This window comes from Eumetopias jubatus, unplaced genomic scaffold (genome assembly GCF_037043125.1).
Source record: "Eumetopias jubatus isolate StellerSeaLion01/CBP00866 unplaced genomic scaffold, mEumJub1_p1.0 scaffold_3, whole genome shotgun sequence".
Classification (NCBI taxonomy): domain Eukaryota; kingdom Metazoa; phylum Chordata; class Mammalia; order Carnivora; family Otariidae; genus Eumetopias; species Eumetopias jubatus.
This window is the reverse complement of record NW_028274809.1, coordinates 138,445,190-138,462,922: the sequence shown is the minus strand read 5'-3', so window position 1 is coordinate 138,462,922 and position 17,733 is coordinate 138,445,190. Positions and strand designations below refer to the sequence as shown.

Sequence of the window (17,733 nt, the reverse complement as noted above, 5' to 3'; positions counted from 1 at the left end):
TATAATTATAGATATAAAAGATTTAAAAAAACAAACTTTGGAACATCTTTGTAACAAAAATTTGAAAATAAATTTCCTGGAAAAATATAACTTATTACACCGCTTTAAGAAAAAAACCAAACTACAACTATTACAATAATCTAAATCTATAACTCTTACGAGAAACTCAATTGGTAGTAAAAACCATAACCATCAGAAAAATAGGAAACAATGTTTAACAGACAAATGTTGTTAAATTGTCAAAGAATAGATATCATATATAGATTGTTCCAGAGAAAAAAACAAGCAACACTAACACATTTTGTATGTCTAGTGTAACTCTGATCCCCAAACCAAACAAGAAAAACACAAAAAATGAACTATGCAGTGGCATGCTAGAACTGGTTCACACTGGCTTGAAAGAGCCAATTGTGTACATCTCTTCTCATGTCAGTAGCTCAAAATCTGCTACAGCAAGAGTATTTATACCATGGAAATTGGCAAAAACTAAAAGTCAGGACTTTTTCCGAAGAGTTCGTTGTAAATATTTATCATCATGCCACTAATTATATGTAATCTCAATTGAAAACAGAGATGTTTAATTCAACATCAAATTTTAACCTAATCTAGAACTTTAAAAAAATGAAAAAATTCCATTTATCTTCGAAATGCCAGGATAGTTCTAAATTTTAAAGAAATATATAAGTAAAAGGTTAAAGAGACCAACTATGACCTTCTCAAGATACAGAAAAAATGGTCATGATAGAAGTTAGCGAAGTTGGGGAAATTAGGGGACATCTGTAACAATAAAAAACATCTGCTAAAAATCTACAAACACCATGCTTAATGGTAAAATGCCAGCAGTAACACTTTAAAATCTGAAACGGAGCAAAGAAGCCCATTATACTACTTATATTCAACACTATACTGAAAGATGATCAGCAGGTTATCGACAGTAAATAAATAATAATCAGAAAAGAGCCAAATCTGTTCCCGACATAAATGTTTGAGATAATCTAATTAGATCTCCTACAAAAATGGAGAAACATAACAATGTAAGATTAATATACAAATATCAATGATCATTTCCATACACCAACAATAAGTGGTAGAAAATAAAATACTTTAAAAAGATATTATTTAGTGACACACAGTTATTCACTGAAGCACTGTTCAAAAACAAAGACTGGAATACCTACACATGTACCAATATACGATTTATAGTAGTCTCTCCTATCTGTGGCTTCACTTTCTGTGATTCCAGTTACCCACGGTCAACTGGGGTTCAGAAGCAGATGATCCTCGTTCTGACATATCATCAGGTCAATGGTAGCCTAATGTTACATCACAATGCCTACATCATGCACTTTGCTTCATCTCATTACGTAGGCATTTTATCATCTCACTTCATCATAAGAAGGATGAGTACAGCACAATTAAGATATTTTGAGAAAGACCACATTCACATAATTTTCATTGTGGTATGTGGTATGTGGTATGATAACACTGTTATCACTGTTTTATTTTATTATTAGTTACTGTTAATTTCTTACTATGCTTAATTTATAAATTAAACTTTATCATAGTTGTGTATGTACAGGAAAAGACCCAGTATATAGAGAGTTCAGAACTATCTGAGGTTTTAGGCATCCACCCAACATCCTGGAACACATCCCCTGCAGATAAGGAAGAACTACTGTATTAACTTTAGATTGTTTGTTCTAGCTCTGTGCAAAAAGGTGTTGGTATTTTGATAGGGACTGCAAAACAAATAATCCAATTATAAAATGGGCAGAAGACATGAACAGACATTTCTCCAAAGAAGACATACAGATGGCCAACTGACACATGAAAAGATGCTCAACATCACTCATCAACAGGGAAATACAAAATCAAAACTACAATGAGTTATCACTTCACACCTGTCAAAATGGCTAAAATCACAAGAAACAATAAGTGTTGGTGAGGATGTGGAGAAAGGGGAACCCTCCTGCACTGCTGTGGTGGCAACGCAAACTGGTGTAGCCACTCCAGAGAACAGTACGGAGGTTCCTCAAAAAATTAAAAAAATTAAAAATAGAACTACCCTACAGTCCAGTAATTGCACTACTAAGTATTTACCCAAAGAATACAAAAGTACTAATTTGAAGGGATACATGCATCCTGATTATTTAATAGCAGCACTATCTACAATAGCCAAATTATGTTAATAGCCCAAGTGTCCAATGACTGATGAATGGGTAAAGAAGATGTGTTGTATATATACACAATGGAATATGAGCCATAAAAAGGAATGAAATCTTGCCATTTACAACGACATGGATAGAGCTAGAGTATCAGGCTAAGCAAAGTAAGTCAGTCAGAGAAAGACAATGTAGATTTGCGCTCTTATGTGGAATTTAAGAAACAAATGAGTAAAGTTAAAAAAAAAAAGAGAGAGAGAGAGAAAAGGCAAAGCAAGAAACAGACTCTTACCTAAAGAAAACAAACTGAAGGTTACCAGAGGCAAGGTGTGTGGGGGATGGATTAAGTAGGTGCTGGGAATGATTAAAGAGGGTGCTTGTGATGAGCAATGGGTATTGTATGGACATGCTGAATCACTGTATTGTACAACTGAAACTAAGATTACACTGTATGTTAACTGGAATTTAGTAAAAACTTAAAACTTTTTAGTAATTCCTACAACGGACAATGTGCACCATTAAGAAGAGGATAGCTGTTATCAAGTTGACTGATAGGTAATGATCTCCAAGGTCTTTTTTAAGTGAAAACAGCCAGGTGGAGAGTAATACACAGTTTAAAAAAAAAATTACGTTTGTAAAACCAGATGGGGATATCAGTAGACATACAAATCTGCTTGTGTAGAATATTTCTGGGAAGGACACAGACAAAATTGGCAAAAAGATGAATGAGGTCAGGGATAGAGTCAAGGCTTTTCACAATATATTCTTTTGTACTTTTGAAATTTTGAACCATGCAAATGCATTATTAAAAAGAGAGAAAAAAAATTTTTAAGTACCACTGACGAGCACCAAAAATGTTGCATACCCAGGAATAAAATATGTATAAGACCTTAACAGAAAAAGTTATAAATTCATAAATTTAATGCATTTGAAATAAAAATCCAAGTTTTTCATTACATTAAAACAAAAAAACTCATTTAAAAAATGTATATGAAAAAGCAAAAGGCCAAGAAAAGCCAAGACAACTATGAAAGAGCAGGTAAGGGGCCTTCAGCTTAATATGAAGCTGTAATATTGACAAAAATATACCAAAAGACCAATAGAAATAATGAATGTTCAGAAATCTGCAGCAGTATTTTAGGGGAGGGGGAAAAAAGAGGAGAGAGGAACAGAGGTCAAAACTAATTCAGTCCAAGCAGTCTGGAGACAAAGACATTTAGGCAGGTAGTTACTGGGTGTTGGTAAATGCTTTTTAGGGGAAGAAGAAAAATGGCTCAAGATTCTGATGTGCAATTATCTGAAGTGGTTTGAAGCAAGCACAAGTAAGTATACTAAGGAATACACAGTCATTTCTGATACCACCAATTCTGAAAGCCCACCATTTTAATTCTACTTTAATAATCACTCTATCATATATGTACCTGTTCAGTAGAAATTATTTCCTTTTGACTCCACTTTTTTGCCTGACAGGAATTATCTTAGTGTTCCACACTAATCAGGAGGGTAGGCATGACTGGATCTAATTTACCAGGGGATCTGAATCAGGACCCATTTATCTTTTGCTACTTTAGCAAATTCCTAAATCCTAGGAATTTAATAATTCTTATTTGGAATTTATAGGGAAGGCCAAAATTCAATTAACTGAAAATTACTTTGATAAAATGATAATGAATGTAAAAAAGAATAAATTTAGAAAAGAAACCTTAAAAGATTTAATACTTTCTATATAAGCATACAAGATACAGTTCACTGACAAGTCAAAAACCTTACCCTTTTCAGGTAATTCTGGACCTCTCCCCCTACTTCTGCCCATCCGGTCATTCCTAATTTCACTTCGAGACTCATTTCTGGCATCATTCCTTATTTCAGTACGAGAACTTTCTTCTCTCAAATGGTTTCTGCCATAACTTCGGGATTCTTCTTGATAGGTATCCTCCTTTCGATGAGAATCTCGACTTTCACGGTCCCTGTAGTCATGGGTATCACGAGCAGACCGAGAATCTCTGGGATCACGGCTCTCTTTGTTATCTCTGCTATAATCTCTCATCTCCCTGGAGTCCCGAATGTCTCTGGAGTCCCTTAGTTCCCGTCGGTCTCTAGTATCTCTGGTATCTCTTCGATCCCGACCATCTCGAGGTTCTCGGTCCTCTCTGTGGTCTCTAGAAGAGCTCTGATCTTGTTCATACTCTCGTTCTTCTCTTGTGTCCTTTTCTCTATCCCTTTTGCTTCTGGTCTCTGTAATGCAAGTTTAGAAATCAACTAGAACTCCTTTCACAAAATTTTGAGAAACTAGACAATACACATAAATATTAGAGCTTAAAAATTTTTTAAAAATGGTAATTCACGTTCTTTGCAGAAAATAAAAAAAGAAAACATAGGCAAATAAGAAAACCAAAACCATGCATAAGCTACAATTCCAAAGGTAACTTTATTAACACTTGGATAACTATGTTCTTGATTAGATAAACTGTGATTAGGATCTTCCCATGCCCCAACTTACCCATACTTATCTTCAACAACTGAAACAAATAAATTGATCTCATACCACTGATGGCTTATTTTTTAGAAACTACTTGTAGATCCAGAGGTACACAGTGACTTTAGCCATCTCTACCAAGTATTAGGCCAAACTAGACCACCCATGACCACCTCAAATGTACTTAAAGCACTTACGAAAGGCCTACAGTTAGTAAGCTGGCTGGCAAAGAGATATTGTTATTCACCCTCTCTTTTCTTGAACTGTTTACTGGAATCACTCCTGTCTCTGAAGTTTTCTCTCCTTAAAGCATTTTCTAACACTTCACAGAAAAATAAGAAAAGAACTTCAGTTTTTAAAAAGCTGAAATGAAACTCACTGATTATTTAATTCAACCTTGTCACCGTCTAAATGAAGAAATAAGGGGCCAAGAGCCTAAATGGCTTAGATAACTGCATACCTAATGGAATTTGCCAAGAATAGAAACTATTCTTTAGATATGCCTAGAACAGGCATAAATTGATCACAGCATAAATCTGACATGAAGTCAAAGGACTAACAAGAGAACCTCAGAAAACAAACACTGCCTTGTTTTTAAATCAGATTCCTTTATGTGTTGCTCTGACCCTGTGGACTGCCTCAATATCTGAGGCTATTTTGGCAATTATAGCAGCCGTAGGCCTATTATAAATTTACCTTTTTTTCTTTGTCCCAGGTGGCTAGGCCTACAGACTTTCTCAAGCACCCAAACACCTAGTATCCACAAAACCCCCTAGATTTTCACATTAATAACTCATCTCTCCTGTCAGTTACATTGTCCATATGCTTATATCCACAAATGCCCATTAAGAACAGAAGCAGTAGGCAAGGATCTGCAAGGTTTCCATCCCTTTCTGTGCACATCTATGACTTCTAGTCCTCCTCCAATGCCAACTGTGCCTAAAAATATGTTCACTCAGTACCATATCCTTTTCATGATTCCATCTGTCTTTTCAAATCTAGTTACTATATTTTGTTCTTTACCTACCTCCCCACTCTTCCACTAAAATTATTCTTATTTCAGAAGATGACATCTAAATAGAGGAACAAACACCTGCTACATCTCTTATATGGAAGGTTAAAGAAACCTCTTCTTTACAAAGAAACTAAACACATACGGTTTATTATTAAATGGATTCTTCCTGTAACAGAGGCCACTCAGCACACACACAAAAATTCTTATAAGACTCAACCGCATACTATTTCCCATCATTATTACTTCAAAACAGACATCAAACACACTAAAGAGTTTTCATTCAATAAGTAGTCATTAAATGTACACTATATTCCCAGTCAACTCTAGTTAAATATTTTTTTAAATTAACAGAAAGGTGCTAAGAGAATTTTCCTATCTTACCAATGTTCCAAAAATATTGCTACGCTGTTCTGGTTCCAAAATGAGGTACACAAGAAGTATTTCTATACAACAGATGCTCTCTCTGTTCCCTACCTGGGCATTCATCATTTTCTTGAATAAAAGAACTTGATTAATTATTACACTGTTGACAGGAAGAGAACAACTAAATTCAACACGTTTCACAGGAGACTGCTGTATTATACTCTCAGAGAAGTTTATTTTAAAATGCACATTAAAGAGAAATGTTGTAAGTAAGCAAGTATTTCCTGAGTACTCATTATGTTTAAACACCAACTCAGAAGCTAGGGAAAAAACTTAAATATATAAGGACAAGAAGCTTGGGTAAGGAGTACAGAAAGAGATGAGAGCTATTAGACTATACTGCCAGATAATAATAGCATCTCAGCTTGAACAAGGAGTAGCAAATCCAAAGTTAACTTAATTATCAGGGATCTCGAAAGGAAAGCTGCACTGCTTACTTCTTTCTTGAGTTACACCTAGAAAACTGATCACTTGGTTTACACTGACCTTCTGAATGTTCCCCCAGCCCTTACCTCTTTATCGAAACATGTCTGATGCTCTCAAACTTTGTCCCCTGGTTTGCTGCATTTCTTTCCTTCATTTCTTTTTTTTTTTTTTAAAGAATCAACTAAGCAATTAGAGGGATGCTTCAAGAGTCAGATAGCCAAAAATTTCTCAACTTCAGAGTACTCAAGTGAAACATCTTAACTGAAGAAAGCACTACCTCAGTATACATAAAAATGCCCACTTATGTACATTTAATAGTTTATGTTCCTGTGTCATTATAAAAGCACGTCTTATTGCCCTCAAGAACACTTCTCTGTTACAGAAGACTTAATACAACACAGTTTTCTTCTTTCCCTTATTATAACAGTAAATCTGAATGGCCAGTTCTTTAATAAAGAAAATACTTAAAGAATTCGAAAAAAAATCAAGATAAAGTACAGTGCATACCTTCCCTTCTTTCATGACGCCGATCATGAGACTGTGAAGTTCGTTCATGGTCATGCCTCCCTTTTTCTCGCATTGGAGAGCGATGTCTTGGGGGACTTTGCTTTCTCTGAGGAGAAGACAGAGAATGTGAAGGATAAGGAGAAGCAGAGCGTCGTAAAGGTGGAGTTATTGTCCTCTGATAAGATGGTGAAGGAGTTCTTTTTCGACGAGGAGAAGGAGAATGTCTTTGAATAGATGATCCTGATTGTGAGGAAGATGAATGATGTCTAGAAGATATAGGAGAATGATGCTGTCCTACTGGGGAAGTAGACCTGCAAAGAAAAGCAACAATAAAAAAAACTGAATGCTAAAGTTAAAGCTAAAAGTGTGAATCATAATTCCAGGATAAATATCAATTCATAATGCTGTATAATAAGTTAATTTTTAAAGATCTGATTGATTTTAAGTGAGCCTGAGGTCACAGTTCTAGATGAGATATGCACTGCCTTGCTTCCAAGCTTTGGCTCCAAGGAGCACTCTCCCTGAGCACAAATAGAGAGAATATTACCCTCACTTAAGTATGGAATTCACTCTTATCAGAGATAATCTCTGACAGTGCGAATAGGTACTTGGAGGCAGGAAACCACAAGAGGCTAAAGAGAAAACATACTGTAAGATCTAGATAGAAAGTGGCTGTGAGAATGCCTGTAATTCAAGGCTGCGGGGAAAGGGGAAAAGTCATCACCAGCTAAGCCAAACCTGAAGTCTGCACTGCCTGGGTTGAGATTTAGGATGGGGAAAGAACACTACGGTTAAGGAAAGGACACTGTCTATACTGTCTTTATCTTAAATACCTGGCCTTCACTCTCGGCCAGCACAGACTAACTTCATGAGTCTTGGTTTAAAGAAGGCTTCTACTCCCTTCAAATCACCTTCTTTCACTGCTGCCAGAGAAACAACTTACAACCCCACAAAGCACCTACAATTTGTTAAATCCTGGGCCCTGGTTTACACTGAATATGCAAAATGTGTGTGTGGAATACACACACACATTTTGCAATAACTAAAAAGAAATAGGACTAAGGTTTAAAAAATAACATTCCATATACCACATACCTGGATTAGTATCCTATTCCTCAATCATTCTGAAGACTAGATGTTTGTTCAAAAACATTCTGGAGGCCTAGTCAAAGTATGTTAGAATTACCTTCAGTGCCTATGATAAATATTTTTTAATATCTGCAATGGTGGCAAAATTATTAATCCTAAACCAGGGTTTCTCAATCTTGGCGGTCCTGATAGTTTGTATTCAGTAATTGTAGTGGGGGGCTGTCCTGTACATCATGGGATGTTTAGCAGCATCCCTGGCTTCTACCCACCAGAAGCCAGTACCATGCTCCTTCTCATCCCCGTTCATAACAATAAAAAATTACTCCAGACATTGCCAAACGTCCCCAGGAAGGCAAAAATCACCCTTTGTTGAGAACTGCTGGTCTGAACTATGTTGTTTATAAATGATGCCTCAGTAGACCTTTTATCAATAAAAGCGCCAAATACATAAAATATATGTTGATTCACAGAAGTGATCCAATATATTGAAAAGAATTTCACAGAACAAGGATTTTAGCAAATAAAAACACCTAAAAAAAGTCAGCTAACTAGAACATCACATTCACCTAAACATTCTAGTTATCAGTAATTCCACTACACCTTCATACTTTTCATAAAAATTATTTCCTTCTCATAAAAAAATAAGCCATAAGCCACTATAATTTAACTGATTCTTAATAGAAATGTATTTACTTACGGGTATGAGTAGAAATGCTCATAGGGTCTTACCCAAATCTGGAAAACCAGCTATGATCAATGGTCATTCAAATGCATCTTACTGAACATGAATAATTATTGTTTGGTACATTCCAACTGCAATTTCATCAGGTTCTGGTCAATTTGGAAATCTCTAAATTGATAAAATAAAAAATGCGACTCTCCACTGAACTGACGTTTTGGTTAGTTTCATTTATTTTGCATACTTAAAATTGTTTCAAGAAAGTCTGCAATACCCTTTGGTGATTAGTTCACAGAACTTAAAAAATAAAATAGTTCATAATACTATCTTTAAAAAACACAATACAGTCCAATCACATTTGTATTCAAATTTGGTGTTGATAGCATGTAGTAAAAAAACTTCAGTTCAAGCTTAGGATAATCAACCTATCAAATTAAGGTCAGAGGACCAATGCATTGTCAAGTTATGGTTTCAGTATTTTTCTTCCTACCCATCCTTCAAGAAAAAAAAGAAACTTATGGACTGAATGTGTCCCCCCAAATTTATACAACCCCCCGATGTCACAGTATTTGAAGGTGGAGGCGTTTGGGAGTAACTGGCTTTGATGAGGTCCTGTGGTGGGGCTCCCATAAGATTAGTATCCTTACAAGAAAAGGAAGAGACCAGAGCTCACTGTCTCCCTCCATGTGAGGAGACAACTGTTTATGAGCCAGGAACCAAAACTGCTGGAACCTGGACCTTGGACTTTCCAGCCTCTATAGCTGTGAGAAATGAATGTCTGTTGTTTAAGCCACTCCAGTCTATGATATTGTGTAATAGCAGCCCAAGTTGGAATCTTTATTTTCCTGTAATTATTTTTTTAAAAGTCTGATGACTAAAGAACAGTGAAAAGAGAGGATCTGTTACCAAAACAAGATGCATCAAATTATGGATGTCAGCATAACTGGACCTAGGCCTATGTTCATTCTACACATAGGAAAGGTAGAAAATAAAACTGTCTTGAAATCTGACCAAAATTATTAGTACTTTGGCTTTTAGACTATTGCAGAGGTATATTAAAATACATTTCTAGTTAGAATAGCAGTAATTTTAGATTATTTTTAGGCTTTAGAATTGGCTGGCTTCTTGTCTGAGGAGAAAAAAAGGTGACATTTGACATTCAAATAAAGAAAAGAGTTTATTATTGCATGAAGAGAAGCTCAATACCTTTAAGAAGAAATCTGTGTACTGTCAGCAAGAGCTGACTTATATGTGATTTATAGCACAGGGAAAGCCAATCTTTAGCCTGACTTGATTCTAATCAAAAGTTTTTTAATGCTGCTATAACTAGAGGACAAAATGTGGGATGAGAATATTCAGCGCATATTTCATTTGAGGAAAACGTGAAATGTTACAAAGTTTAAAAAGAAAAACTTTCTCTCATTCAAGATACATTAATTTCACCTACAAACCAGTATGCTTACCCTAGACTTTCCTAAAATTACTAATACCAATTTTTCTTTTGGTAAATAGTTTCTATTTCTCAAATACAAAAATATGCCTTCATAATGTAACTAACATTTATAACTCACCCTTTAAAATCATCATGCAGAAGGAGGAGGAGCAAGATGGCAGAGGAGTAGGAGACCTAAATTTTGTCTGGTCCCAGGAATTCAGCTAGATAGGGATCAAACCATTCTGAACACCTACAAACTCAACAGGGGATTGAAGAAAAGAACAGCAGCAACTCTCAGAACAGAAGAGAGACCGCTTTCTGGAAGGTGTCTTCTGATTTGTTTAGTATATATTTTTCTGGGGCCAGTGTTACCCTTTTAGCATTTTGTTCTCTCATTCATCTATTCTCCTCTGGACAAAATGACAAGATGGAAAAACTCACCTCAAAAAAAAAGAACGAGGGCACCTGAGTGGCTCAGTTGGTTGAGTGACTGCCTTCGGCTCAGGTCATGATCCTGGAGTCCCAGGATCGAGTCCCACATTGGACTCCCTGCTCAGCAGGGAGTCTGCTTCTCCCTCTGACCCTCTTCCCTCTCGTGTTCTCTCTCATATAAATAAATAAAATCTTAAAAAAAAAAAAAAAGAAGAACAAGAGGCAGTACCGACTGCCAGGGACCTAATCAATATGGACATTAGAGTAAGATGTCAGAACTAGAGTTCAAAATGACGATTATAAAGATTCTAGCTGGGCTTGAAAAAGACATGGAAGATACTAGAGAATCCCTTTTTAGAGAAATAAAAGAACTAAAATCTAACCAAGTTGAAATCAAAAAGGCTGTTAATGAGATGCAATAAAAAATGGAGACTCTAACTTCTAGGATAAATGAGGGAGAAGAGAGAATTAGTGATAGAGAAGACCAAATGATGGAGAATAAAGAAGCTGAGAAAAAGAGAGATAAACAACTACTGGATCACGAGAGCAGAATTCGAGAGATAAGTGATACCATAAGACGAAACAATATGAGAATAATTGGGAACCCAGAAGAAGAAAGAGAGAGGGGGCAGAAGGTATATTGGAGCAAATTATAGCAGAGAACTTCCCTAATTTGGGGAAGGAAACAGGCATCAAAATCCAGGAGGCACAGAGAACCCCTCTCAAAATCAATAAAAATAGGTCAACACCCCAACATCTAATGGTAAAACTTATAAGTCTCAGAGACAAAGAGAAAATCCTGAAAGCAGCTCGGGACAAGAGGTCTGTAACCTACAATGGTAGAAACATTAGACTGGCAGCAGACCTATCCACAGACACCTGGCAGGCCAGAAAGGACTGGCATGATATATTCAGAGCACTAAATGAGAAAAATATGCAGCCAAGAATAGTATATCCAGCTAGGCTGTCAGTGAAAAGAGATAAAAAGCTTCCAGGACAAACAAAAACTAAAAGAATTTGCAAACACTAAACCAGCCCTACAAGAAATATTGAAAGAGGTCCCCTAAGCAAAGAGAGAGCCTAAAAGTAACACAGGCCAGAAAGGAATAGAGACAATATACAGTAACAGTCACCTGACAGGCCATACAATGGCACTAAATTCATATCTTTCAATAGTTACCCTGAATGTAAACGGGCTAAATGCCCCAATCAAAAGACACGGGGTATCAGACTGGATAAAAAAAACAAGACCCATTGATATGCTGCCTGCAAGAGACTCATTTTAGACCCAAAGACACCTCCAGATTGAAAGTGAGGGGGTGGAAAACCATTTACCATGCTAATGGACATCAAAAGAAAGCTAGGGTGGCAATCCTTATATCAGACAAATTAGATTTTAAACCAAACACTATAATAAGAGATGAGGACACTATGTCCTACTTAAAGGGTCCATCCAACAAGAAAGATCTAACAATTGTAAATATCTATGCCCCTAACATGGGAGCTGCCAATTATGTAAGCCAATTAATAACAAAATCAAAGAAACACATCGAGAACAATACAATATTAGTATTTTTACACTCCCCCCTCACTGAAATGGACAGATCATCTAAGCAAAAGATCAACAAGGAAATAAAGGCTTTAAATGACACACTGGACCAAATGGACTTCACAGATATATTCAGAACATTCCATCCCAAAGCAACAGAATAACATTCTTCTCTAGTGCCCATGGAACATTCTCCAGAATAGACCATATCTTAGGTCACAATCAGGTCTCAACTAGTACCAAAAGACTGGGATCATTCCCTGCATATTTTTGGACCACAATGCTTTGAAACTAGAACTCAATAACAAGAGGAAAGTCGGAAAGAACTCAAATACATGGGAGACTAAAGAGCATCCTACTAAAGAATGAATGGGTCAACCAGGAAATTAAAGAAGAATTAAAAAAATTCATGGAAACAAATGAAAATGAAAACACAACTGTTCAAAATCTTTGGGATGCAGAAACGGTGGTCCTAAGAGGAAAGTATATAGCAATACAAGCCTTTCTCAAGAAACAATGTCTCAAATACACAACCTAACCCTACACCTAAAAGAGCTGGAGAAAGAACAGCAAATAAAGCCTAAACCCAGCAGAAGAAGAGAAATAATAATGATCAGAGCAAAAATCAATGAAATACAAGCCAAAAGAACAGTAGAACAGATCAATGAAACTAGGAGCTGGTTCTTTGAAAGAACTGATAAGATTGATAAACCCCTGGCCAGACTTATCAAAAAGAGAAATGACCCAAATAAATAAAATCATGAATGAAAGAGGTGAGGTCACAACCAACACCAAAGAAATACAAACAATTATAAGAACATATTATGAGCAACTATGCCAGCAAAGTAGATAATCTGGAAGAAATAGATGCATTCCTAGAGATGTATCAACTACCAAAACTGAACCAGAAAGAAAGAGAAAACCTGAACAGACCTATAACCACTAAGGAAATGGAAGCAGTAATCAAAAATCTCCCAACAAACAAAAGCCCAGGGCCAGATGGCTTCCCAGGGGAATTGTACCAAACATTTAAAGAATTAATACCTATTCTTCTGAAACTGTTCCAAAAAACAGAAATGGAAGGAAAACTTCCAAACTCAATTATGAGGCCAGCATTACCTTGATCCCAAAACCAGACAAAGACCCCATCAAAAAGGAGAATTACTGGGGCACCTGAGTGGCTCAGTCGTTACTGAGTGGCTCAGTCGTTAAGCGTCTGCCTTCGGCTCAGGTCATGATCCCAGGGTCCTGGGATCAAGCCCCGCGTCGGGCTCCCGGCTCAGCAGGAAGCCTGCTTCTCCCTCTCCCACTCCCCCTGCTTGTGTTCCCTCTCTCGCTGTCTCTCTCTCTCTGTCAAAATAAATAAATAAAATCTTTAAAAAAAAAAAAAGGAGAATTACAGACCAATATCCCTGATGAACATGGATGCAAAAATTCTCACCAAAATACTAGCCAATAGGATCCAACAGTACATTAAAAGCATTATTCACCACAACCAAGTGGGATTTATTCCGGGGCTGCAAGGTTGGTTCAACATCCACAAATCAATCAACGTGATACAATACATTAATAAAAGAAAGAACAAGAACCACATGATCCTCTCAATAGATGCAGAAAAAGCATCTGACAAAGTACAGCATCCATTCTTGATCAAAACTCTTCAGCGTATAGGGATAGAGGGTACATACCTCAATATCATAAAAAGCCATCTATGAAAAACCCATGGCCAACATCATTCTCAATGGGGAAAAACTGAGAGCTTTCCCCCTAAGGTGAGGAACGCGGCAGGGATGTCCATTATCACCACCGCTACTCAACATAGTACTAGAAGTCCTAGACACAGCAACCAGATAACAAAAAGAAATAAAAGGCATCCGAATCAGCAAAGAAGTCAAACTCTCACTCTTTGCAGATAATATGATACTTTGTGTGGAAAACCCAAAAGACCCCACCCCAAAACTGCTAGAACTCACACAGGAATTCAGTAAAGTAGCAGGATATAAAATCAACGCACAGAAATCAGTGGCATTCCTATACACCAACAACAAGACAGAAGAAAGAGAAATTAAGGCGTTGACCCCATTTACAACTGCACCCAAAACCATAAGATACCTAGGAATAAATCTAACCAAAGAGGCAAAGAATCTGTACTCAGAAAACTATAAAATACTCACGAAAGAAACTGAGGAAGACACAAAGAAATGGAAAAACATTCCATGTTCATGGATTGGAAGAATAAATATTGTGAAGATGTCAATGCTACCCTAGAGCAATCCACACATTCAAAGCAATCCCTCTCAAAATACCACCAACTTTTTTCACAGAGCAGGAACAAATAATTCTAAAATTTGTATGGAACCAGAAAAGACCCCAAATAGCCTGCGGAATGTTGAAAAAGACAACCAAAGCTGGGGGCATCGCAATTCTGGACTTCAAGCTCTATTACAAAGCTGTCATCATCCAGACAGTATGGTACTGGCACAAAAACAGACAGCTAGATCAATGGAACAGAATAGAGCCCAGAAATGGACCCTCAACTCTATGGTCAACTAATCTTCGACAAAGCAGGAAAGAATGTCCAATGGAGAAAAGACAGTCTCTTCAACAAATGGTGTTGGGAAAACTGGACAGCCACGTGCAGATGAAACTGGACCATTTATTTACACCATACACAAAAATAGACTCAAAATGGATGAAAGACCTCAAATGTGAGACAAGAATCCATCAAAATCCTAGAGAAGAACACAGGCAGCAACCTCTTTGACCTTGGCCACAGCAACTTCTTTCTAGACATGTCTCCAAAGGCAAGGGAAAACAAAGGCAAAATGTGAACTATTGGGACTTCATCAAGATAAAAAGCTTTTGCACAGCAAAGGAAACAGTCAACAAAACCAAAAGACAACCAAAGGAATGGGAAAAGATATTTGCAAATGACTTATTAGATAAAGGGCTAGTATCCAAAATCTATAAAGGACTTATCAAACTCAACATCCAAAGAACAAATAATCCAATCAAGAAATGGGTAGAAGAAATGAACAGACATTTCTCCAAAGAAGACATAGAAATGGCCAACAGACACATGAAAAAGTGCTCCACATCACTCAGCATCAGGGAAATACAAATTAAAACCACAATGAGATACCACCTCACACCAGTCGGAATGGCTAAAATTAACAAGTCAGGAAAAGATACATGTTGGCGAGGATGCGGAGAAAGGGGAACCCTCCTACACTGTTGGTGGGAAGGCAAGCTGGTGCAGTCACTCTGGAAAACAGTATGGAGGTTCCTCAAAAAGTTGAAAATAGAGCTATCCTATGGCCCAGCAATTGCACTACTAGGTATTTACCCCAAAGATACAAATGTAGTGATCTGAAGGGGTGCCTGCAACCCAGTGTTTATATCAGCAATGTCCACAACAGACAAACTATGGAGTATAGAAGTCCATCGACAGATGAACGGATAAAGAAGATGTGTGTGTGTGTGTGTGTGTGTGTGTATACACACACACATCGACAGATGAACGGATAAAGATGTGTGTGTATACACACACACACACACACACACACACACACGGAATATTACTCAGCCATCAAAAAAATGAAGTCTTGCCATTTGCAACGACATGGATGGAACTACAGGATAGTATGCTAAGTGAAATAAGTCAATCAGAGAAAGACAATTATATGATCTCACTGATATGTGGAATTTAAGAAACAAAATAGATCATAGGGGAAGAGAGGAAAAAATAAAACAAGATGAAACCAGAGAGGGAGACAAACCATAAGAGACTCTTAATCATAGGAAACAAACTGAGGGTTGCTGGAGGGGAATGGGATAGGGGGATGGTAGCCTAAATCAGCATTCACATGAAAACACTTGTTAGGCTTATACACAGGGCTTGATTAAGTGCAGAAAAAAACATTAATGCCTCAGATAAGCAATTTCCAGCCTGAACACAAAGGTCCCATTTTAATATTAAAAAGTCTGCATATCCTTCATTATATTATTTGTGTTAATACCCATTATTTATGAAAACGTTATAAAAGGTATTAAAATCATCAATACTTTTAAAATTTATTATTTTAAAATTATACTATTCTTTTTCCTTTTAGGTGTGATACTAGTGTGGTGATATGTATTTTTAAGTGTATTTCTCACCTGGAGATATATTCTAAAATATATATGGGTGAAATAGTAAGATGTCTGGGATTTGCTTCAAAATAACTGGAGGAGGGGAGGTGTATAGGAGTATGCATGGAAACAAGATGGATATAAAAGGATCATTATACTATTGTATTTTTATGTGTGTGAAATGTTCCATAATAATAATGCTAATGTAACATTTTTCCATCCTCTACATACAGTCCAGCAACATTAGTACACATTTACTCAAGAAACCGTAATTCAGTCTACAGAAAATGCTTGGTGCACAAATGGATTCTTCCTCGTCCTGTGGCTCATGGCCATAGGGTGAGATTTGCCAAACCAGACCATGGTACTTGTACATGAATGGAAATACTGAATATATCCAATAAATAATATTCCTTGCCAAAAGTCTGAAACATTCTGATTTAATTATTTTGATAAATGTGTGCAATCACTGAAAGGATATAAGACTGTCACTTTGATGATGATTTGCTTATTCTCCTAAATTGAAATCAAAGCCAACAAATTTTGAATGATCACATCTGTCTTTCAAAGCTGGGTAAGACTCATCATGCAGGCATTTGTACTATTAAGAGGTAAGTAGATTTCTATATTCAGGTGATTATAATGAAGTGTTTTTTTTTTAAAGTGATTAGCTATGCTCTCAATATTATCTTCTCATTTAATCACAAAATTTTGCATCCTAGCATTTTGATTAAAACATATTACCATCCAACAATAAAACCATATTTAACCAAATGTCCAGCAGAATGAGCTATACACAATTGCTAGCTTACTCCTTTGGTTAACTACTATCCAAAAAGTTTGTGTTTGTTTAAGCCTCTCTTCTTAAAGTACACTAGTAACTTGGTTCACTTTCCTAATTCAAAAAGCATACAGAATATGGATTTTTACTACTGAAGAAGACATTACAGGTCCACTGAAATACCACTGCAAATATCTACTTCAGGATTATCTAGATGTAACAGGTTAGGAATACAGACACAAAATATTCCCTTCACAAGTGATTTTCTGACTAAATACCTAACTTGAATTAATTTTCCTGTGAATTGCACCTCTTCTAAAACAAATTATAGAATAAAAATGATTTAGTTGAGTTCCAGGTAATCAGTAATCAAGATTTTACTATTTTCTGTACAGAACAAGTCATGAAAAGTTTACAAAAATGTAAGGGGAAATTGTTTTTTAGAAAACTAAAAGTAGAGTAATAAAATCCGTAAGGCTTTTTATTTTTCTTGGATAAACAAGTGGTATTCAGGTTTTGATCAATGTTGCATAAATAAATCATAGCTCAGTAAAGTCTACCAGCCAAATGGGAAGACACTGATTCACTTCAAAACATGACAGAACTTATTGCTATTAAATTAACAAAT

At 36.4% G+C, this 17,733-nt stretch overlaps 1 protein-coding gene across 5 annotated transcripts in view; it reads right to left on the bottom strand.

The window, feature by feature from the left end:
* Window positions 1-17,733, bottom strand: part of ZC3H13 (zinc finger CCCH-type containing 13) — a 92,957-nt gene that overhangs the window by 28,540 nt on the left and 46,684 nt on the right. For all 5 annotated transcript variants that reach the window (XM_088021842.1, XM_088021844.1, XM_028105389.1 and 2 more), the window contains exons 9-10: window positions 7,010-7,320; window positions 3,933-4,397 (exon numbers count right to left, since the gene is read on the bottom strand). In XM_088021842.1, the coding sequence (XP_087877968.1) occupies window positions 3,933-4,397; window positions 7,010-7,320 (776 nt within the window). The remainder of the gene's footprint in view (window positions 1-3,932; window positions 4,398-7,009; window positions 7,321-17,733) is intronic.